The sequence below is a fragment of the Danio aesculapii genome, chromosome 12 (genome assembly GCF_903798145.1).
Source record: "Danio aesculapii chromosome 12, fDanAes4.1, whole genome shotgun sequence".
Classification (NCBI taxonomy): Eukaryota; Metazoa; Chordata; class Actinopteri; order Cypriniformes; family Danionidae; genus Danio; species Danio aesculapii.
In genome coordinates, this window is record NC_079446.1 from 27,815,975 (window position 1) to 27,840,194 (window position 24,220).

Genomic DNA, 24,220 nt, shown 5'->3' on the forward strand with positions numbered 1-24,220 from the left:
GTCGAGTCACAGATGTTTTCACACTGCATGACTATCTGGGATAGCGTCCCATCGCTGCTGTGTTTACACAGCAATTGGATCAGTGAATGGGGTTTTCACACTGCATGACTTAACAATAGGAAGAATTGCCGACAGCTTTGTCTCGGTCCACAAACTACATCTCACAACCAAACATGCGAGAAGTGATGCGAGGCCACGTAGTATATCTTTTGTTATTAACAACATAATGAGAAAGAAGCCTTGAGTGGAGTAGAAAATTTACTTATTTTTCTCACCTGGCCTTTAAATGGAATTAGCAATTTCTCTCAAACTTTTTTCTTTTTTTCTGACCCAGTTGTGATATTGCTCAGATAACACGTAAATAAACAAAGGTGCTGTTGCCAAATTTCCACTAGTTTTTCCTTAATTTCTTGGGTCCAAATGGACCAAAAATAAGCACTTTTAACTTCTCCCCCAACTTCCCGCTCACCTGCAGGTACACATTCTAGTGGATGCTGCTCTCTGTTTGGCTGTAGGTAATCACCAATGTTATTTTCAATCACCGACAGGTCCAAATATTTGGCATGCCAAAGATCTGACAGGTGTCAGCGACTCATCTGTGATTCTCTCAGATTGTGTCTTTGTTAGTTCATAGTGTGTGATTGTTACTCAACAAGCACCGATTTGCCTGTGATTTCAGGCATTTGTCGATGATTTCTCAAAACCTGTTGGTAAGTCAAAATTGGGGCTAAAATCATATAGTCTAAATTCAGTTTTAGTTAACATTGACATTAAATAAAAATGTATAATAACTGGCCCTTTGAGGGCAGCCATAATACTGAAGTGACTGAAGTGGTACCTATACTAGTGGATACTGCTCACTCATTGGCTGTAGGTAATCACCGATGTTTTACTTTTTTTCAATTGCCAACAGCTCCAGATATTTAGCATGCCAAATATCGCATGGGTGTTGGCGACTTATTGGCGATTCTCTCAGATCGTGTCTTTGATAGTTCCTAGTGTGTGATTGTTACAGCCATTATACTGAAGTGGCCCCCAGTAAAAAACTAATTTGTTACCCCTGACCTAGTGGAAACGCCAGTATGGTTGAGGATCAATTTAATTTAATTTTCATTCATTTAAATTAAAATGAAAATGCACCAGTGAAAATGTAGCATTAGTAAGTCCTGTATATGCTGTGGGCCAAATCTGACAACACAGTGAAAGCTCATCTGGGATTTGAAGATTGAAAATATTTACAAGAGCTGTCTTCCCTTTACATATATTAGCACACATATGTGTGTATATGTATATACACACACATATACACACACACACCATAAGCAAAGCAAGACAGAGATGGAGGGTTTGCCGACCTGGATAGTGGTTTGCGAGCGGTATAAATAGCTTTGTGGAGAGTTTTGCGTATCTGAAATTGTTCTCTGCTCATTAATCACTCAAGCAGGTATGCCAGCGCTTCGGACGGTGTTGTTCCAGGTAAGCGCGAGGTACACAGCCACCTTTTTTGTTTTAATTTGGAGAGTGCTGGGAGATTTAGACACACAGCGGCTCAGCAGAATCACAATCCAATCCTTCCACCAAAAGGGATTTACAGGGGTCAGGAATGTTATGATGCCAAATCTCCAATGGATTTGAGCTCAGCTGTGGGTGAGGCCCATTCAGGCTACTCCAAATGGAGGGCTCACGCACTGAATAAATGTTCCAATGAAAAAATGGGATTAAAATTGTTCCAGCCTCTGTCTGGCACAGGTCGGGGATCAGAAACGGCCAAAGCTGAGCACTTTTCAACAGCACGCCACTATCAGTGGTATTAACAATCAACAGGCAGCTCATCCAATCAGAAAAACCCAGGAGATGGAGATTCAGATCACAGCACTAAGAAAACAAAAGACAGGGATGCACATATATATACTTGTATTATATGTTATAAAAAAAAAAAAAAAAACATTTAAAATGTAAATGAAAACGTATAGTATATTACAAGCTATAAATTTAAATCTAAACATTGAAACATCATTTTATACATAAGTAATTTTATATACGATTTTGACATAATTTACTATTTTGCCTAAATCAGTTTCTTAAGAATGTAAAATATTTTATATGGTTTTAACAGTGTTCATTTAGTATCCTGTAGTAACTACTATAGTTTTATACATATTTGTAACATTGTTTATGTTAAATAGTTTATTAGATATATACTTTTTACATTTATTATAGTTTCCATTTTAATTTTATCAGTTTTAAGTTTTAAGTTTAAGTTTATTTCAGTAGACTGTTATTGTGGGGTAGCACGGTGGCTCAGTGGTTAGCCTCACAGCAAGAAGGACGCTGGTTCGAGTACCGGCTGGGTCAGTTGACATTTCTATGTGGAGTTTGCATGTTCTGCCCGTGTTTGTGTTGGTTTCCTCCGGGTGCTCCGGTTTCCCTCACAACCCAAAAACTTGCGGTACAGATTAATTAAGCAAACTAAATTGGCCGTAGTGTATGAGTGTGAATGAGTGTGTATGGATAGTTCCCAGTACTGAGCTGCAGCTGGAATGGCATCTGCTGTGTAAAACATATGCTTGATAAGTTGGCGATTCATTCCGCTGTGGCGGCCCCTGATAAATAAAGGGACTAAGCCGAAGGAAAATTAATAAATGAAATAGAAGGTTATTGGAATATTGTTAAATGACTATTGTAACACTAATAATGTGAAAGATGCATATTGTTGTGTGGTTAGACAGCTTTTTAAGAGTTTGTAAATGTGTGTGTGAGTGAATTCTTGTGTTGTCTTCTTTTGTATTTACTTTATTGTTTTGATGGTTTACTGCATTGATGCTGTTGTAATATTTTGAGGACCCCCTTGAAAAAAGACGATTCATCTCATGGAGCTTATCCGCTTACTAATACTAAATTTGTGTTACAGTGCATCTAGAAAGTATTCATAGAACTTCACTTTTTATACATTTTTTATGTTACAGCCTTATTCCAAAATGAATTAAATTAAATTATTTCCTCTAAATTCTACACACAATACCCCATAATGACAATGTGAAAAAAGATTGAAATTGTTGCAAATTTATTCAAAATAAAAAACCTGAAAAATCACAACAACCCAATGGTCACTCTTTCTGAGCTCCAGCGTTCTTCTATGGAGAGAGGAGAACCTTACAGGAGGACAACCATCTGTGCAGCCATCCACCAATCAGGCCTGTATGGTAGAGTGGCCAGACCGAAGCCACCACCCGCCTGGAATTTGCCAAAAGGCATCTGAAGAACTCTCAGACCATAAGAAACAAAATTCTCTGGTCTGATGAGACTAAAATTGAACTCTTTGAAGTGAATGCCAGGCGTTACGTTTGGACTAATCACCAGGCTAATACCATCCCTACAGTGAGGCATGGTGGTGGCAGCATCATGCTGTGGAGATGTTTTTACGCAGCAGGAACTGGAAGACTAGTCAGGATAGAGGGAAAGATGAATGCAGCAATGTACAAAGACATCCTGAATGAAAACCGAGTGCTCTTGATCTTAGACTGGGGCGACAGTTCATCGTCCAGCAGGACAATGACCCAAAGCACACTGCCAAAATATCAATGGAGTGGCTTCACAATGACTCCGTGAATGTCCTTGAGTGGCCCAGCCAGAGCCCAGAACTAAATCCTATTGAACATCTCTGGAGAGATCTGAAAATGTATCTACACTGTCACTTTCAACCCAACCTGATAGAGTTTGAGAGGTACTGCAAAGAAGAATGGGCAGAAATTCCCAAAGACAGGTGTGCCAAGCTTGTGGCATCATATTCAAAAAGACTTCAGGCTGTACTTGCTGCCAAAGGTGCATCAAAGTATTGAGCAAAGGCTGTGAATACTTATGTTCATGTGATTTTTTAGGTTTTTTATTTTTAATAAATTTGCAAAAATTTAAAAAAATCTTCTTTCACATTGTCATTATGGGGTATTGTGTGTAGAATTTCAAGGAAATAAATGAATTTAATCCATTTTGGAATAAGGCTGTAACATAAAAAAATGTGGAAAAAGGGAACACATGCACAATTAAACTCTCAATTTCTACTAATATTAATCTACAGAATATGTTATATTGTGCATCCCTAAAAAAGTAAAAAGACAAAATAAGCACAAATAATATGGTACACACACATAAGCGAGGAGTCCATGGCCACAGAGAGACAAACTGAAGCAAACACAAACACACACAGGGTGCTGCAGGAAGGGAAGGCAGTGTCGGGGTATTATTACTAGTGGATTTGTGTTGTGTGTTTGGAATCTTACCAAACAGACCTAGAAAGTGCATATTTTGGGTAATTGATGGTCACCCGAGCAGAGAGAGCGTAGGAGTTGGGCATAGCAAGCAGAGGCAGGTGAGAATTACTTACACACGGCGTGGTGGGAGAGCGCCAGGGCTGTAGCTGTGTCTCCAGCCTGCTCCAGGCGCATCGACTGCTCTATGAGAGAGTCAGCCTCCGCCAGGCAGTGTTCAAAACTGCCCCCCTTCCCTGCAATTAACACACCAAGGCCAGGTCTCTGAGAAGACGCTCACACACATACGCACAAACACAGCTCACAGGAGCCCCCGCGTGTTCCCCGAAACACGCCACTCACAATGTTTGGAGACGTACTGTACACAAGAGCACACAGTCCACTGACTGCCACCGACACAACTCACAAACATATTTAGACACATATGCTCACACATCATGCTTGCGAACTTGGGAACACACAGATTTACAGTACGATTAAAAATGTGGCATACTGTATGAGTTGTTAAAATACCTTAGAATTAGTATTGGTGCTGTTTTATGGTGTGTCCATTTACTATATGTGATATTAGTGAGAATTCAATGTTTTTATCATTAAATGATCCTGAGACATTGAACTAAATGAAGGGTTACAAAAGATTAAGGGATACAATTTTACTTTCCCTTTTTGACCCAGTTCTAAGACTTGTTTGCTTGTCTCCCAGTTGATGGGCAAGTTGGTGTTAAATTGGTACACCTTTCATTCATCTGCTTAATAAAAGTTTGGACCAGCCTAAAGTGGTTTGCTGGTTTTAGCTGGTTTAAATTGGTTTTCTGGTTTATGAGTCATGGTGTTACATTAATCCAACGTTTACTTTCCTTGCTGAAAAAAGCCTGACCCATGCTAAAGTAATTTCAGGAGTTCCCACTTAGCTGATGATCGATTATAAAGCATGTTTGGCATGCTGTCCCAGGACAGAGCCCTAAGCTCATAAGATCCTCAAGGCCAGGGCTCGAGAACGAGAACGAGAGGGGAGTTTGAGCTCAAGTAGCTCTTGAGAACTCCCCTCCTGTTAATAGCTAATGACCAAACAGGAATTACTATAAAGAGATAACTGCTGACTAGCAGCACATCTATGGTGCCAATTTGAATTAGCCAATTAACTTAAGTCGCATGTCTTTGGATGGTGGAAGGAAACTAGAGGGCCCTGGGGAAACCCACACGAGCACGAGAAGAACATGTAAACTCCACACAGAAACATCGACTGGCCTGGTAAGGACTTGAACGAGTGACATTCTTGCTGTGAGGCACCAGTGCTAACCACTGGGCCACCGTGCTGCGCTATCAAGGAAATAGGGGGAGGAGTAGGGGAGGAAGGGGGGATTCTTCAAGACTAAGATAACTGAGGTAAGAACTCTTGTTATTTATAGTGAGTTCATACGATTGGTGAATCATGCATTAGTTAATGCGGGACCAGCTGTGGTCAATCATAAGCATGTGATCCTCTCGAAACTAGTTTATAAATAAACTTCACTTGCTGGTTTTAACTAATCTGTCAGTATGGCCAAGTTAGTATTTAAATTGGTCCAGCCTTTGAAGAAACCTAAAGTGGTTTGCTAGTCTTAGCTGCTTAAAACTGGTTTGCTATTCTCCCAGTACATATGACCAAGTTGGTTTTTACTTTAATTTCCCTGCTAAGTTTAAACCAGACCAGCCTAAATAGCTTAGTCCAGTCTTCAAGAACACCGGTTGGACACCGGTTTTAGGAGGTTAATAAAGTACTGGATTTCTGATCTCTCAGTATAGGGTCAAGCTGGTTTTAAATTGGTCTAGCTAGTCAGTCTGATCATCTGAAAAAGTAAGCCAAACCTCTTAGAACCATCAAAACAGACCAAGCTTCAACAATTAATCAAAAAAATTGTGTACCAATATATTGGGCTATTCTAGAAACCAGACTAAAGTGGTTTGTTTGTCTTAGCTGCTTTCAATGGGTTTGCTGGTCTCCTAATGTATTGCAATGCTGGTTTTCATTTGGCTTAGCTGAATGGTCAGGTCATTTGTGGTCAATCAGAACAGACAAGCCATAATAGTCTAGTTATAAGAATAAATAAATGTAAAGTAAAACTCAAACAATATAACCAGTAGGCAACCAATACAGTCTTACATAGCCATGGTGGGAGACCAGCTAACCACTTTAGGCTCATTTAAGCTCATTTTATAGCTGCTCTCACAGTTCGTTGGAGCATTTTTTGGCACTGTGTGGCATTTACCCTGGTGCTGAAGTTCATCCAGGTCCATGAATTTGCTGGGTCTGGGATTAAAGCCCTGCGCCGCTTCTCTCTCCTTCTCCTTCTTCCTCTGCAGCTCCTGTTGCCTGGCCCTGCGAGCAACTTCCTCCTGCAATTCATCCAGCTCACTGCGCTCTTCCCCTACACACACAAACAAAGACATAAATAAGTAACTGTAATATTCATGTCGCAGTTAAAGACCTGACACAAACACCTTGTAGAAATAGTAGGTTAATGCACATGGGCACAGACCAGCGGTGACTCACCCAAACTCAGTGCAGCGCTGCTCCAGGTGGGGGATTTGAGGTCCTGCAGGATGGCACTGCTGCTTTTGGACTTGGGCACAGTGCGCCATGATGGCCCAGACGTTACAGGCCTCTTATTTCCACAGTCCCTGCAAGTGGAAGAGAGCAAATGTCTGGGAACTTACAGTAAATATGATGAGTGTTAGTTACACGTACAGTACAGGTTAAGTTTACGGTCCAGACATGGATGGATATTTGTGACATTTTCTGTACTGTAGGCAAAATACAATTAACAAACACTGTGGGAATTACCCTCATTGTCATTCATATATCTTCACTAAGAATATATGAACCTGATTTTGTATAGACATACAGTTTAATAAAGGGATAGTTAACCCAAAATGTAAAATTCTGTCATCATTAACTCACCATGACATGTTCTGTTGAACACAAAAGAAGAGATTTTAAAGAATGTTGGAAAGTTGTACCTATTGACTTCCATGGTATTTATTTTTTCTACTCTGAATGTCAATAGTTATTCATTCTTCAAAATATCTTATTTTTTGTTCAACAAACCAAAGAAACACTGTTTTGGAACAAGTCAAGGCTCGGTAAATAATGACAGAAACTGATTTTTTCGGTGAACTATCCCTTTAAGTGGAGTGCTTCTGCATCTGCATACTTAACATTTATTAAATCATAACAGTACTAATGCATGTGAATATGTGTAAAATAATCCTTCATTCATTCATTCATTCATTCATTTTCCTATGGCTTAGTCCCTTTATTTTTGTTGATTTGTGTGATAAAAATAAGCTAAAAATTAATACTAAAAAAACTGAAGAGATGGTATTTGACCCTAATTGTATAGGTCACTATCGTCAAGTGGTTGTACACGACCATCCTATTACTTAGTCAGAGACCTACAAGTACTTGGGCATTTACATTGATAGTTCTTTTACATGGAAAACACACATATAGTGGGTTTGCTCTCGTTTACACTAGATATTGTATTTTTTACGGATGTTATGTCATTTTGGAGCTAACAAGAAGCTTATAATGCTGTTTTATAGGGCTGTTCTTGAAAGCATTGTTAGATATGGTATCACAGTGTGGTTTGACAACCTATCTGTACAATCTGTAGGATTGGGGACAGAATGCAAAATTGTCAGGCATGATGAATATTTCTAGGACACATCTACACACTCTTGCATTCACACACATACACTACGGCCAACTTAGTTTATTCAATTCACCTGTACCGCATGTTTTTGGACTGTGCGGGAAACAGGAACACCCGGAGGAAACCCACGCGAACACGGGGAGAACATGCAAACTCACAGAAATGCCAACTGACCTAGCCAGGACTCGAACCAGCAACCTTCTTGCTGTGGCACAGCAGTGCTAACCACTGAGCCACTGTGTTGCCCTATAATCATACCTATATAAATATTTTAAGGGACATAAGCCTAAGAAATACGCCTATGCATTTCCTCCACACCACACATTCTGGTGTTTACCTCTGTTCTATATATAGATCAGCAGTATTTACTCACCATACAGTACCATCTGTGTGTACATCAGATTGCAATACAACAACAATGCAGTAGTAGCTGATAACAGATAGAGAAAACCATGCACCAGATTTACCAAACAGGACAAATTAGCAGGAAATCCCATAGAAACATAGATGGGAGTTTAACAAGTAATATACTGACAATGAGAAATAAAGAAGACAGGTGAAAGCAGATTTTTCGCATGATTAATTTCGCATGGCCAGAGATGACAAGGAAAAGGTGTGTATAATATAGTTTCAAGTTTATAAGTTTATCTAATAACAAAATCCGCCCAAAACTTGATAAGACATGCTTTTATGGGTCATTAATGCAGTGCCAATGCAAATACCAGCAAAATGACTATCCTTGGGAAGTTATATTGCATGATTCATTTAAACATCAAAATAATGTCAGCTGAAAAAGCACTGTGTAAACACCTTTTCAGCAGTAACGTTTCACTGTGTGACTTTAGTAGCTAAATCCTGACAGTTTTTAATGCCAAAAAAAAGATTTGTGCTGGAGCAAGCTGTTGGTAAATCTGACCCTCTGTCTCTGCTGTCTGATGCACATCATGGGTTTGGAAATACTTATATTTAAAAAAGAAATGATGGATAAACAACACATATAATTTGAAAAGGTTGCCAGTACCTGTTGAAATATTCAAGAGATATAACAAAATTGTCAGTGCATCTGAAGAAGAATTATGGAATGTACAAAATTAGTGTTTTGATAAGTTATTTAACAGTTACTTTTTACTGTATTTTTACTTAAAGGCAAAACTATAATTTAAACTCTAATTTACATTTTTAATTACTTAATTGGTTTTAGTATTTCATCTGGAGAAATTATTTTTCTTTTAGTCAGGCTGGAAAAAAAGGGGATTTTTAATGTTATTATTTTAATGGACAGTATTATTAGCCCAATAAGATTTTTTTTATTTAAAATGTGATTTTAATTAGTATTCAGCACTAGAATTATCTTGCAAAATAACTAGTAAAATATTGTGTAGTGTCATCATGCCAAATACAAACAGCACATGGGAAATATTTGAAAAAGAATTAAAAAGGGTTGATCATTTTGTTTTAAACTCTACACATTTTCTTTTTTGAACTAATATTTTTTTTTTTCTACAGCTACTATATCCCAGTTTTGTTGTTTCCTAACGAGTATGTGTGCACTGCACATACCATGTGACATTACATATTATTTGTTTTATAATGTTTCCTTTTCTTTATTGATAATAAAAATAGCTAAAATAAGATATTCAAAGAATGTATATATTTAATCATAGAATATATATAATTACTACCGGTCAAAAGTTTGGGGTCAGTTTTTTTCATGTTTTTTTTTTTCAAAGCAGTATTCATAAAAATGTTTCAAAAATTGTTAAATTGTTAAGTATTTATAAAAAAAAATTTAATAACTGGTTTCTTATTGTATGTAGTTTCAAATTAAATCACTAATCCAGTTAGTATTGCTTTCATTACTATTACTGCTACTACTACTACTACTTCTACTACTACTACTACTACTACTACTACTACTACTACTACTAATAATAATAATAATAATAATAATAATAATAATAATAAAAGTAATAATAGGCGACGCACAGCAAGAAGGTTGCTGGTTCGAGCCCCAGCTGGGTCAATTGGCATTTCTGTGTGGAGTTTGCATGCTCTCCCCATGTCGGTGTGGGTTTTCTCCGGGTGCTCCGGTTTCCCCCACAGTCCAAAGACATGAGGTACAGGTGAATTGAATAAACTAAATTGGCCGTAGTGTATGTGTGTGAATGCAAGAGTGTGTGGATGTTTCCTAGAATTCGGTTGCAGCTGGAAGGGCATTAGCTGTGTAAAACATATGCTGGATAAGTTGCAAGTTCATTCCGCTGTGGCGGCCACTGATGAATAAAGGGACTAAGCTGAAAGAAAATGAATGAATAGTAATAATAATAAAAAAATAATACCAATAATTATATTAATAATAGTAATAATTAATATTAGAGTGATTTCTGAAGGTACATGTGATTCTGAAGACTAGAGTAATGAAGCTGAAAATTCATCTTTAAAATCACTGGAATAAAAGATTAAATTAAATTATAAGCTACTTTCGAACAGTTATTTATAGCATAATAACATTTCACAATTTTTTTATTTTACTGTAATTTTGATAAAATTGGAAAATGATTAGTCAGTCAGTATACCACTGAATCAAGTCACATTACAGAATTTCTTCAATTATCAGCAAATTGCTGGCTTTGAGAACTGACTTCAGCTAGGTTTGTTCATTTTGGCGAGTTGTTTTGTTACCTGTGAGCACTTGAGTTTGGGTTGTCGCTGAGGGGCATGTCCATGCTGATGGGGCTGTTGCTGTTCCTCTCACTACTTTCGTAGCCACTCTCCATCCTCTGGATCAGACGGGGCTGCTGTTCTACACCTCGTAAAGGTGGTGGGTTTGGCACATGCTCAACTCCCGGCTCCACCGCACCTCCAGAGCCATCGGTCACGTCCCCCGTCTCTCCTGCTGCTCCGTTTGATCCCTCTGCCACAGCCACTGAGACCAGCTCACCGTGCACTGGTGACATGGGGTCTTCCGGCAGAGGGGAAGGTCCAAGCGTGGCGTATCCAGCAGGCCGATGTCTTTCCCGGCTGAAGATGCTGTCAATGTTCAGGGCCTCTCTCCTGGGTCTCCAAGTGGGCCGATAGCGGCCTCCGCTGGAGCTGGATTTGGACTCACTGCTGGTGCTCTCGTCCTCCCAGTCCCTCGCTCGCGCTCCAGCTTCCGAACCCCCCACCCCTGAGCTGGAGGACGATGAGAGAGGTCTGCTGTGGATCATGTTCACAGTCTCTTTATAGTCCTGCAGATGGCCAGTAGAAGAGGGTCTTGGCGTGCAAATGGGAGTGGCCTGGTCTAGAACCTCCCCTAAAAACATAAAGTCAGAAACAGATCTATTTTTCTGAAAGTCTCATGTAAATTTATCAGTGCACGTGGCTTCTCTGTTTGATGTAGCGTGACGCTGTGGCTGGTGGCATTTATATTAGAGAGCGCGTGTGTACCTGCAGTGTCCATGCTGTTCTGGGAACCGCTGCTGTCCTGATTACACACCACAGTTCCCTGAGAGTCAGAAGAGAAATGGGAGGCCATGGACTCATGGTGTGATCGAGAGTGCTTGTAGCTGTAGCTGTCTGTGGAAGAGTCTGTGCGAGTGTCACTTGAAATTGAGGGCTCCCGTCCTGAAAACAACATAAACACATAAGGGCATTGAAAACCGAGAAAGTTAGCTTCAGAAATAGCCAGCTGCTCAAAGGCCACATAATGAAGGTATAGTTCCCACAAAAATGATATTTCTGTCATCATTTACTCACCCTTGTGTCATTAAATAAAGGTGCAAATTACTTCTTTTCTCGAAATATCTTTTCCTGCAGAGTTTTTATTATGCGTATTATATTTTCAACTTCCTTTAGTTTGTAAAGTTGTTGAGCTGTAAAGCAGAAAATCCACTATAACGAGACTTATTCTCTCATCATCCATCTGCATCAGACATGCTGTAATACAATTCAAAATTGTTCATCGTTTGCACTGGTCTAAAGTCAGACTCGAACTAGTGTCATATTTTCATGTCATGTTTACATTTTTTATTTTCTCTATGGACATTCGATTATATATTGTTCCTAGATCTGGTGTTCTGGAAAAGGGTGTTTTGTTTTAGTGTTCGCTTTGTATAACGTGAAAAACAAATAAAAAAACCTTGAACAAAAAGAAGAGACTTATTCTCCATTTCTATTCTAAACCATCTAATGTGTGGATGATTGCAGTCCTGAGTTTTTTTGTCAGGAACAAACATGTCAAATAGCCTGGTTGAGTGTTTCCCGCATATAATATACTGATAAACACAACCTTTTCACCCAACAGCTTACATTCACAGGCAGAGTTTTTGTAAGTGTTGACAGTTGACAAAAAGAGATACTGGATTAAAGGACACCTGTTTACAAGATGTAAAACAACTCTCTGATGTCCCAAAAGAGTGCATGTGAAGTTTCAGAACAAAATACCACATTGTATAACCAATTGTATAACTCCCTGAAACTGACCATTTTAGGCTTTGATCCAAGTTGCGCCATGTTGGAGACCGTCGCTTTAAATTTAAATGAGATTGTGCTCTTTTAAAAGAGGGCAGAGCTACACACTTCTATGTGTCAGCACAGCAGCAGATTCAAAACAGGACTAATATCTCTGTGAAAAACTCTGAAGTCAAAAGTCAAAAGAAGTGGCTCAAAAGAAGGTCATCTATAGAGATTACAGTGTACAGTGTGAAAACTAATGAGAGAGAGAGCGTCACTAATGGGTGGGGCTTTCCCCCTCTCATGACATCTACAAAGAGAGAATGTCAGTCAAAATGTTTCTGCAGACTGTTTTTTTATCAAGTGTGAATATAAAATAGAGAATTAATACATTTTACCCTTAGCGGCTGGCTATTTTCACACACTGATGCCACACAACTGTGCTTAAACCTCCCATTAGGTAATTTTCCCCTTTAATACTGATAACTGCTTTCTATACATGTGATTTATGTCTGGACACTAAGTAAACCATATGTCAGGAGTTTATTTGAGAAGGCTTTAACTGATGTTTTGTTTGTTGCTGCAGTAACTGAAGTACAAACTGTAAAAGGCTTTACAATGTTTTTGAAAGGGAAGAGAGAATGACAGCTTACTACTTAAAAATGAGCATTTACAGCACAACACAGCTCTTCATCTTTTGCACAAGAAATCTTTATAAATTTTTTATTAAATCGGAATGTTAATTTGCAGATTTGCGCAACAGCGGTGCTGCTACTAGAAAAGCATGAAGTATGACATAATATACCTTCGTAAATAAATAGAATATAAATTAACATATCACAAACTAAAATGCAATTAAATGAAACCTATAAACACCCTTCAAACTGAAATCATGCCGAAATATACTTTGGAGTCCACTTGCAGGGCATTTATGATTAATTTAGAACAAACGACTCAAGTGAAAAGAGAGATGGGGTGCGAGAACCAGGAAAGAGAAGCACTGATTCACAGAATGATATAGTAAATGATTTGTGAGGTATTTTGAGCTGAAATTTCACAGACATAGCCTGTGGACACCTGAGAGTTATTTTAGATCTTGTAAAAAAGCTTAATATGACAATCACAATGAGAGTAGACTGAAGCTTTCAGGCTTCAAAAAGTATGTAAAAGCTCCATAAAGGATGTCCCTGTGATTTGTGCACATTATTTCAAGTGTTTTAAAGAAATGGATTTCAAACAAGAGCCAGGGCCGACTGTAAAGCTTCAGAAAACTGCCTTAAAGACATCAAGAATTATTAAAAGATGTTTTAGACTATGACAAAAATTATCATGCAATCAAACAAAATAGCAAGAAATAAATTTCTTATTTATTCCTTTTCAAAAATCAAAAATGTGCACTAAATCTTAAAACCTGAATATATCCAGAAACTTCATTTCAATTATGTGTTTGGACCCAATTAAAAAAAAAATTCTCTGTTTAACTTTTCTATTTATGGCAAGCTCTAAAAATTGTAAAAATGTAAAAATTGCTTATTATATATGAACAATGGGTTCAAAAATGGTTTAAAAATCCTCATCCCACTAAGTCCATTGAGTATTGTTTAAACAATGGTGGGCTTTAGGATTCAGAAAGTTTGCGGACCACTGTTCTAAAGTCATACTTTACTTTTGTGTGAGATATATAATGAAACTGAAGGCATTTTTCACCAAGATCTTTCTGTTCAGTGAGCTTTTAAATCAAAAATTATTGTAGCAATCATTGGATTGTGAAGCAAAGTCATGAACCTGTTAACCAGATCAGTCGAATGCATGAATGAATCATTCAGATCAATTTCCGTAAATCAGATTTTAGAAAAAAAAAAATCTAATATATTCAGGAATCACTTTTCACAGGAACATGTCATGTGCCAAGGACTGTTAGAATGGGTGTTTATTTTTCTAAATAAATAAAATACATAAACAGTTATTTTTGTTCAGAATTATAGGGTTTCAGAAAAATCAGAAGTCAAATGAGCACATCATAAGTGTTTTCAGTGTCTCAGATTCTCATTATTCACAGAAAATGCTGCTCCTCATGAACTACATCTCTGCACATGCTGTGATTTTGCACCAAATCTGAAAATTCAATAAGCACCAAACATAAAAAATTATAATAAAAATAAATAATAAAAAATAATTATTTTTTTAGCTCAATAGCCAAAATTAAAGCTAATAAAAACAACTAAGAAAACAATTTTTATTAATTTACTGTTTACATAATAATAATATTAAATTTATAATAATAAAACTAACACTAATAATGTTACTACTACTAATAATAATAATACTAATAATAATAATAATTGAATACTTTTATAATTCACTCATTTCATCTTTATTAAGTTTTAATAAGTATGCATAATTAAGGGCGTGGCCACTTGAGTGACAGCTAGGTCTCGCTGCTTGATGTTCCGTCACCTCAACTCACCTCAATCCGGCTGATTAGCAGCTGAACTCGGCTTATACATCATATTTTTGTTTTGTTTTATGTGGCTTTACATAGTCAATTGCCTTTTGGAATTATTTCCTACAATTATCAGATGATATGGCATGTTGTGTGCACTTAATTGTGCTCACAAACCATTCAAGCTGCCCCCATTTCCCAGGGGAGTGAAATTATACACTTATATACCATCTCTATAAATGTATTTGTTTTATTTAAGATTATTTATCATTTATAATTTTTTTAGAACTGTAAGTCACTCCAGAATCTGACAGATTGATTAGCAGTAGGCTATAGAACAGTCATCTGAAACATTGTCATTCAGGGTTATACCTGGATTTCATAAATAGCCTTGCATTTACTAACTAACAGACTATATTTGAAGTGTTTGGAAGTAATTCACATTTTTCTCCTGTAGAAAAACATCATAAGAACAATGCTTAGTGGCTCAGTGTATTACAACAGTGTTTTTAAAAACTAAACACTTAATTGATATACACTGAAAGCCCTACTAATTTGACTGAACTAAATTAATTGAGTAAACTCGTTGCCTCAATTTAACTGAGTAATGGAGTCTCCCAAAACTTGCATATTTAAGTTTATTTAACTTGTCGGTTTTGTAGACTATACTTAAATTGTTCAGTTCACCAAACTTAGTACTTAAGTAGATTATACTAATTTAAGTATAGTCTACAAAACCGGCAAGTTAAATAAACTTAAATATTTTTAGTTTTGGGGGACCATCACTCAATTAAATTGAGGCAACGAGTTTACTCAATTAATTTACTTCAGTCAACTTATTAGGGTTTTCAGTGTACTATAAACCAAGCACATGTGGTATTAAGCGTTTCTCCCAAAGAAAAAGCTCTTCTAAGCAAAATGCTAGCAAGCGTTTGTAGCTCCACTGTCGCTCCGCCTCTTTGCCCTTATTTGGTCACCTCCGGCGGGTGTGATGACACGTGAACAAAATGGCAACAGTTGGCCACGCCTACTTGTAGCTTCATTTTTGCTCTTCAGAAACCTATGGGTGACGTCATGGATACTACGTCCATATCTATTACAGTCTGTAGGTGGAAGCCATTTGACACTTTACTTAGGCTTTTAATGAAATATTAAAGCTAAAGTAAATCCGTAAAATAACCAAAAAAATCTGTCTAATACTAGAGGTTAAAATATCGCCATATTATCAAGAAAAAAAAATGGCAATAATTATATGTATCAATACTTTTCCACATCCCTAAGAAAGACTGAATTGTGAGTCAGAATCTTTCTCTCTATATCTCACCGGAGTCTTCGCTGTCGTAGCCGGCCTTGCTGCTGTGGTGCAGGTCCAGCTGTGCTGCCAGCATATCCTGTGAAGACACGGGCGTCCCACGCGGGTCAGCATACAGCAATAGTAGAGGCTGGTAGTGGCCTTTTATACATCTCGACACCACGTCCTTCCATTTGGGACCGATCTATTATCATTCAGAACACACAGGGTTAAGCACAGACTCCATTCATTATTAGAAACACTTGAAGCAGATGTGTCATTACCTCCTTCACATGTGCGTCATCAAAGTACATCCATTTGCGTATCTTGGTCTGGAAGAAGAAGGTGGAGTAATGCTTGCCGTAGTAGCAAACCATGCCCACAAGATAGAGCTCAGACTGCTTAGCTCGTTCATCCGTCACGCGGTAGAAGAGCTGGAGGACGGGCAGATAAAGAGAGAGCGGGCATATATACAGTCTGATATATACAATATGTTTCAGTCAGCAACAGGTACAGTAACTGTATTCTGTATTTGAGGGAACCTCTAAGCAATTCCGGTCAAAATATAGGCTTACTTTTACTTTATTATTGTGAATAAGAATGAAAATTGTTTACTAAACGCAACGCTCTAAAAGATTTGGAATTAATAAATTTGATTTGCAATGACAGGATGAAGAATGCGCTGGATTGCAGGTCATTCATTCATTTTCTTTTCAGCTTAGTCCCTTTAAAAACTCGTAATTTATTTCTTCTGAAGTTAAAAATAAAACAATATCTTTACTTGATCAAAGTATTTTTAGATATTTGGTATATGAAAGTGAAAGCAAAGTAAAAAAAAACAACTACATTTGATTATGAACACATGATTATACTTTTTTTATACCAATATAAACAATTGTAAATCGCCTAATGTTTCTGAAAACACCTTGTACACTCACAAAAAAAAAGGTACACAGTGATTATTACAATTACACAGTTATTACAATACCTCTGAAAATAAATATTACTGGAAGAGCAATGTGATTTTATGAATAAGTTCAATATTAAAACAAGAACTAAAAGCATATAGAAACTCATAAACATTGATTCTTAAGTTCTACTGTATATAACAAAACAACTGGTAAAACAAAACTATAGGTGTTGTAAACTAAACATTTAAGGCATTTTAAAAAAGATTTGGTAAGCATTTTCTGAAAATAGTTTCATTATTGATATCCACACGTTTGCTTTCCACTCCGCACGTGAGCTTGCAAAAGTCCTGCATATGCAAAGTGTTCATTCAACATTTTATTATTGTACAACGAATCAAACATTGTGCATTTCTCATTACAATACTTTTGCATAATTCTATTTCTATTTTAAAATTAAGTAAATTAAATTTACTTTTAAGTGATTACAAAAGTATTGTGTGAACACTGGAGAATGTATTTCTGTAACATTTTTGTGAAAAGTGTGAAATATTTAGCAAAAAAAACAAGATCTTTTGATTTATGTTAAACTGCTTTTATTATTTATTGTAAATGAAAAAAGTGCATCTACATAAAAATAAACTTAAAAAAAACATTGTTTAATAAGTGTATTTGATGTTTTATATTTACTCAAAATAAATTGACGCATTTTGGATTTAGCAAATGCCTTTAAATAGTTCTTGAAGCAACATATTTGACACTGTTAAGGTACAAAGTGTCTTGTCACTGTAGTGGTACCTTCATGGATCAGATTTGTACCTTTGATGAAGGAACAATATTGTCTCTATAGGTTTTAAAAGCCAGAGGAACATTTTGGTTTCCCATGGTACAAATCATGTCCTTAAAGGTACAAACTGCTATGGTACAAATTTGTTTTCTTGTCTTTAGGTACAATTCTGTTTCATAAAAAGCTAGTGCCCCAGTGACAAGAGTTTGCACCTTCTTTGGGACAACACTGTATCATTTTTTTTTCTGAGAGTGTATGCTAAATGCATAATACTAATATTTTAGCAATTATAATGTGTTAAGTTGTCTCTAACAAATTAGCAATGTTAATTTAATTTAATTTAATTTAATTTAATTTAATTTAATTTAATTTAATTTAATTTAATTTAATTTAATTTAATTTAATTTAATTTAATTTAATTTAATTTAATTTAATTTAATTTAATTTAATTTAATTCTTCATCCTGTGGGCTCAATCAATTCAAGAAATACAGGAAAACTAAAAATAACACAGACTGCTATAAGAATGGCACACAGCCCTGACTCGCATCTTGTGAGAAAGCAGTTGCACTAGCGAAGAAGTGGAGATATTGAATGTGACAAAGGGTACAGTGTGTTTTCTGCTCTTGTCCTGCACTGTGTGCAAGGCTCAAGGTTACTGCGCTGAGGAGACACAGACAGACAGACAAAGAGCAGTGTGTGTTGTTTGTGTGTGCAGGAATCTTACATCACCCAAGCGCAGGCATGTGCCCAGGCTGTGAATGACATCTTCAGCCAGATCAGAGTGATCTGAATCCCAAACCAGACCAATGCTGATGATCTCGGGGCAGTTCATCAAAACCCGCCGAATCCGCAACATCTCGCCACAGTTACTCTATAATCAAGAGATCAAAATACATGATACTGAGGGAAGAAAATAAGAACTGTCATTGAAGCATTTAGCTTCTCTCTGTAATGAATAGTATATTTTGATATAAAAAAAATTACATTTTACTAAATTCAAATGAAATGCCTACATTCATGCATGTACACAATATACAATACACAAACACAAGAACACACATACATTACATACTGTACATTTAATACAGGTTTCTCCTAAAAGATAATGAGGCGATGAAAAAATATTTCTCAGCTTTTATTTAGGCTACATTTAAAGAGCCCCTATTGTGGGTTTTTGAAAATGACCTTCCATGTAGTGTGTAACACAGCTCTAATTGAAGTGAAATATCCAGCTAAAGCTTAAATCTGAAAGTGAGCGTTTTTAAAAAAAAAAAAAAAAGAGTCGACTCATAGTGGTTAGAATGAACCGTCTTCATTACGAGTCTTTAGCCATTTCGGTTTGACGTGGCTACGAAACATGAGCCGGGAAAATTTAAACCTGCGGCTCCACCCACTGACCCAGCAGCAAAGACAAACAGATCCTGAAGTCATCATGAGTCATGAAGACGCTGTGCTTACCTGAATATTATTGGAAGTGTGAGGGAAAGGAGTGCTTTAGCAATCTACATGCTTACAATGGGCATTCGTTTGTTCAAGGAAGGATCAGAAAAGACTACTGATGTATGAGACTTGTGAGACGAATGGACAGACAAAACACCAGGGGTGTGTTCAAAATAAGGCCAATTTATTAGGCACAAAGGCAGCCTGCCACACGCTGAGGAGGAGCGCTGGTGAGCGCTACAACCCAAAGCGTTTGGGTTGACAAAAAGCGTTGGGCTTTTTACTTTCTCGCGCTGAACGCTGTCGACCAATCACAACAGGCTGTCATCGGTCCAATCAGCGCAGGACTGTTAGCGCTTTGGGACTGAGAAAAGTGTATTATAAATAAAATGTATTATTATTATTATTAGTTTACTGACAAAATAGTGTTGAATTCTGAATGTTTAATCATTTGTTTATGTTACCATTTTTACCGGAGACCTTACATTGTTCACTATGTTACTTACACGTGAAAATGGTGTCTTTGTAGTAAAAAGCAAGACGAGGTCATACCTTACAGTGTTAAAGATAAAATGAGACCACAAATTGAATAAAAAGTCAAAGTTATAGTTTCTAAAATCTAAACAAAGCAGTAGAGTGTTTTTATGTTCTGCATATGCTGTCAGTCATATGCTGTCAACTTTCTAGTTTAACTGATGGAGAATTTAGCCAATGGCTGCATGATTCTTTCTACATATGGTGATGTTCATCTACTGGACACATTGTTGACCAAACAAAAACTAATAAAAACAACAAAACCAAATAAAACTCTAGAAACTACAAATCAATCTACATAACAATAAGCTGTTATAAATTGATATTATAATAATTGTTGACGTACCTCGCGGCTGAACTATCATAGTATGATGTATCATTTGGGAAAAAAACGATGTAGTGACGAGTGTTTCCCAAAACCTGCAGTTGCTCTGTTGAAGAATCATCGTTTGAACCACGTTAGTTATAACGTAAAAGGTCCACAATGATGCTCTAAACAGGGTGGTAACAACTTTTTTAGAGAAGAACCCCATCATTTCTTTGTGCAAATTATATTGTTTTACACAAACGCATTAAAAAAAAATCCAATATTAGTTTTGGTACAAACATGCACTCGTTTTTCACATTAATTGAAATTAATTAAACGGCACATATAGAGCCTATGTTTCCTTTACAAATGAAAAAATCCTACTTTAATAATAATATTAATAATATTAATGACGATGATAATTATGATTATTATTGTTGTTGTTGTTATTATTATTATTATTATTATTATTATTACTATTATTATTATTATTATTATTATTATTATTATTATTATTATTATTATTAAGTAGGATTTTGTTTATTTATTTTTTATTTTTTGAAAAGTCTACTTTTACAATTTGACACATACAAACCACTACAGAAATGTTCTAATCAACAGGCCCATGTCATATACAGTGCAGATACTTAATAAAAAAACCTACTATAAATTAAAACCATTAATGTATGCTATGTTTTTTGTTTTCACAAGCTTTGGAGACGTAACGTAAATTCAGCTATTAAATAATAGGTCACCTGTAGCTTTCTCATGAGCCATGACTGTTTTCAAAATGACATCAATGTTTTAAATGTGCACGGCGAAGGGAGCGCAATTGTAAACTTGAAGATTGCTAAATCCTAACTGTAATACTTTGAAAGCAAATTACACCTAAGAGAGATAACTTTAATGCTTTTTATTTATAATTTCAAGTTTAAATGTTAGAATGTTTTAAATGAATAGGAAATATAACTGATAACTGGGAATATAACACAGCCAGGAACTATGTTTCTAACTACTGTTCTAGAGGTGTAGTTGCAAGCATACAAGTGTGTGACGCAGTTTACAAATGTTCGTTGGAACGATGGATTTGGAAAACGCCAAATCAACGAACTATGTTTGTAACGACGTTGTGTTAGTTACAACACGACGTTATGTTTGTTAGGACGTTATGTTTGTTACAAGTTTGTAACTTGCGATCTTAGTTGGCTAACGATGGTTTTCAGAAACGCACTCCTGTTCAGTAGATCTTAAACACTGCATCAAGAACTACACGTTTACCCACACCATCAAGACTATACTGTATTCACTCAATCAAACTGCAGCCTGCACAATCGGACAACTCCACGACTCCATATTGTGCTATCAATTTGATGTCGATATATTACACAGTCCTAATCTCGATCAGATGTGCTTGTGTGTGTGAGAGAGAGGCAGAGAAAAAGGTGAAGTAGAGATGAAAGGAGCTCTTCAAACAGGGCAGCGCAGTCCAGCAGGGCCTTCTGTTCAGCACCCAATGTTCTAGCTGTGCTCTTTGAGTCACCGCCCTCCACCGAGAGCTTTGGCAGACACACACGGAAACAGGCATGGAGACGGGCACCACTGCCAGCCTGACCTATTCCCTTAACACAAATAAAGCTAGCCGGTCACTGCTTTTGTGCAGCGGGCACCGGGCTGGCACCAGACCTGAGCAGGAAGGAATTAGACAAAGATCCCAGCTCTCTCTCGCTCATTCTCTTTGCCTCAATCTCTCCATCACAGACAAATACACAGCCAATGAACAGCCAGAAGCGATGAGCTTTGGGACAAACACACAGTGCCCCATTAGAGATCATTGTTCGCCTCGGCTCTGTAGTCTGTACTGCCAAGTGCTGGCAATCCAGACAAACACATGCTTTCAGGGCCAGGCCACTAAGCTACTAAAGAGCAGAGATCTTGCAGAACACCGGGATCCCAGTTACATTTTAATAGGGCCATTTCAGGAACTTCCAGATACGAAAAATCAATGGAGGAAAATTTAGGACATAAAAAGGAAATCTATTGCAAAGGCCACAAAAAAAAAATATGTTTGGCTCTAAAATTCTGGAATAGCTTGCTGAGTTCAGACATGCCAGGAATGTTTCCATTACAAATCTGCACAAATTGTTTGTGGTATTGTTATATTGTCAATAAAAAACAATTGCAAAAGAACATTGTTTCCATAAACCAAGCAAGACATCCATGTTGTAAAATGATTTAATTAATTTAAACAATATAAAAGCACGTAAATGGAGAAAAATGGATCAAATAAAAAAAAAAACCCTGATATTTTAAGCTATTTATTTATTTCTTGTTTTAAAATGACTGGCAGTTCATTCCGCTGGGGACTAAGTCAAAAAGAAAATTAATGTTTTAAAACGAAATTAAATAAAATATTTAAATATTAAAATATTTCTACAGAACAATTTGACTGGGGGAGCTGTGCTGGCATTGTTTAAAAACAATTGGAAAAAAATTATTATTATTATAATCATTATTCAACTACAATTTCATTTAACTACATTTTAAAAATCAAACCAAAATGCTTTTTTAATCGATCATATATTTAAATGATTGTTTACAAAATCACTAAAAATTAAGGCATGGACGAAAATTTAGGATGCCTTTTGCAAAGGCCACAAAAAGAGGAAGAGCATTTTTGAAATCAGACATGCCAGGAATTTCATTATAAATTTGCACAAATTGTTTGTGGTATTTTTAACATGTCAGTAAAAACTACTGCAAAAAGAGTGTATCCATTAACCAAGGCCACACATGTGGTTTTGCTCTTCTCCTTCAAGTATTGCTAATTAGATTCTTGAAATATTCATTCATTAATTTTTTTCATTCATATATCAATCCCTTTATTAATCAGGGGTCGCCACAGTGGAATGAATCGCCAACTTATCCAGCATTTGTTTTACGCAGCAGATGCCCTTCCAGCTGCAATCCATCACTGGGAAACCCCCATACACTCTTATTCACACATACACTACGATCAATTTAGCTTACCCAATTCACCTATAGCACATGTCTTTGGACTTGTGGGGGAAACCGGAGCACCCGAAGTAAAAACCCACACCAACACGAAGAGAACATGCAAACTCAACACAGAAATGCCAACGGACCCAGCTGAGGCTCAAACCAGTGACTTTCTTACTGTGAGGCGGTTGTGCTACCCACTGCACCACCATGCTGCCCTCTTGAAATATTTCTGTACATTATTTTTAATTTGTCTTATGTTAAAGGAAGAAGTCTAAAAGAAGTCTAAAAGAAGGATAAAAGAAGGATAAAAGAAGGATAAAAGAAGTCTCATCTTTGGTGCAGAGATACTTATCTTTTAAGAATGATCATAAGACTTTTTATATATGCCATGTAACCTGTAAATAAATGAATTCATTAATAGCCATTTTCTGAAAGTTTAAATTTTTTAATTTCCTGAAAAGCCACCTCATGTAAACGCAAATATTTTATGAACGGAAGGGCTTTTTTGTCCAATCAATGCATTTTAATTAAGCATTTCATCAATTCACAATTTCAATTTACACAGTTTTAAGCATAATATAGAAACACACATTGTGTACAAATTTAAAGGGTTAGTTCACCCAAAAAAATTAAAATTATGTTACTAATGTGTTTTTAATTAATTGTTTTTTTTTTGGTGCATAAAATTGTTCTTGGTGCTTCATATGATCACATTTGAACCACTGAAGTTTTTCTTGACTTTAAACGTATTATGACTGTTGCAGTCTATGAAGGATGAGAGAGCTCTAGGAGTTCATCTAATTTTAGCTCATAAAATGAGAGTAATTAATAATTTTTGGGTGTACTAACCCTCTAAATCTAAATTAAAGATGCATCTCAAGGCCAAGCTTTCATAAAATGCATATCATTCCTCCATACTACAGCCATATTAAACCAAATAATTGTTTATCTTTGCTTGAAATGTCAAGAACAACAGCTACACTAATTATCCTATCCTCTTTCTACCTCAGAACACCCACCCTAATGTAACCAGAGATAATGATGCCAACACTAGATCAACTTACAAATGTCCTTACATTGTAATCATTCATTCATTCATTCATTCATTTTCTTT

General features: G+C 36.5%; 1 protein-coding gene across 3 annotated transcripts in view; it reads right to left on the reverse strand.

The window, feature by feature from the left end:
• usp54b (ubiquitin specific peptidase 54b) overlaps nt 1-24,220 on the reverse strand; it is a 119,583-nt gene that overhangs the window by 24,371 nt on the left and 70,992 nt on the right. For all 3 annotated transcript variants that reach the window (XM_056469125.1, XM_056469124.1, XM_056469123.1), the window contains exons 7-14: nt 18,550-18,696; nt 16,413-16,562; nt 16,162-16,333; nt 11,390-11,566; nt 10,643-11,255; nt 6,799-6,926; nt 6,515-6,673; nt 4,382-4,501 (exon numbers count right to left, since the gene is read on the reverse strand). In XM_056469125.1, coding sequence (XP_056325100.1) covers nt 4,382-4,501; nt 6,515-6,673; nt 6,799-6,926; nt 10,643-11,255; nt 11,390-11,566; nt 16,162-16,333; nt 16,413-16,562; nt 18,550-18,696 — 1,666 coding nt within the window. The remainder of the gene's footprint in view (nt 1-4,381; nt 4,502-6,514; nt 6,674-6,798; nt 6,927-10,642; nt 11,256-11,389; nt 11,567-16,161; nt 16,334-16,412; nt 16,563-18,549; nt 18,697-24,220) is intronic.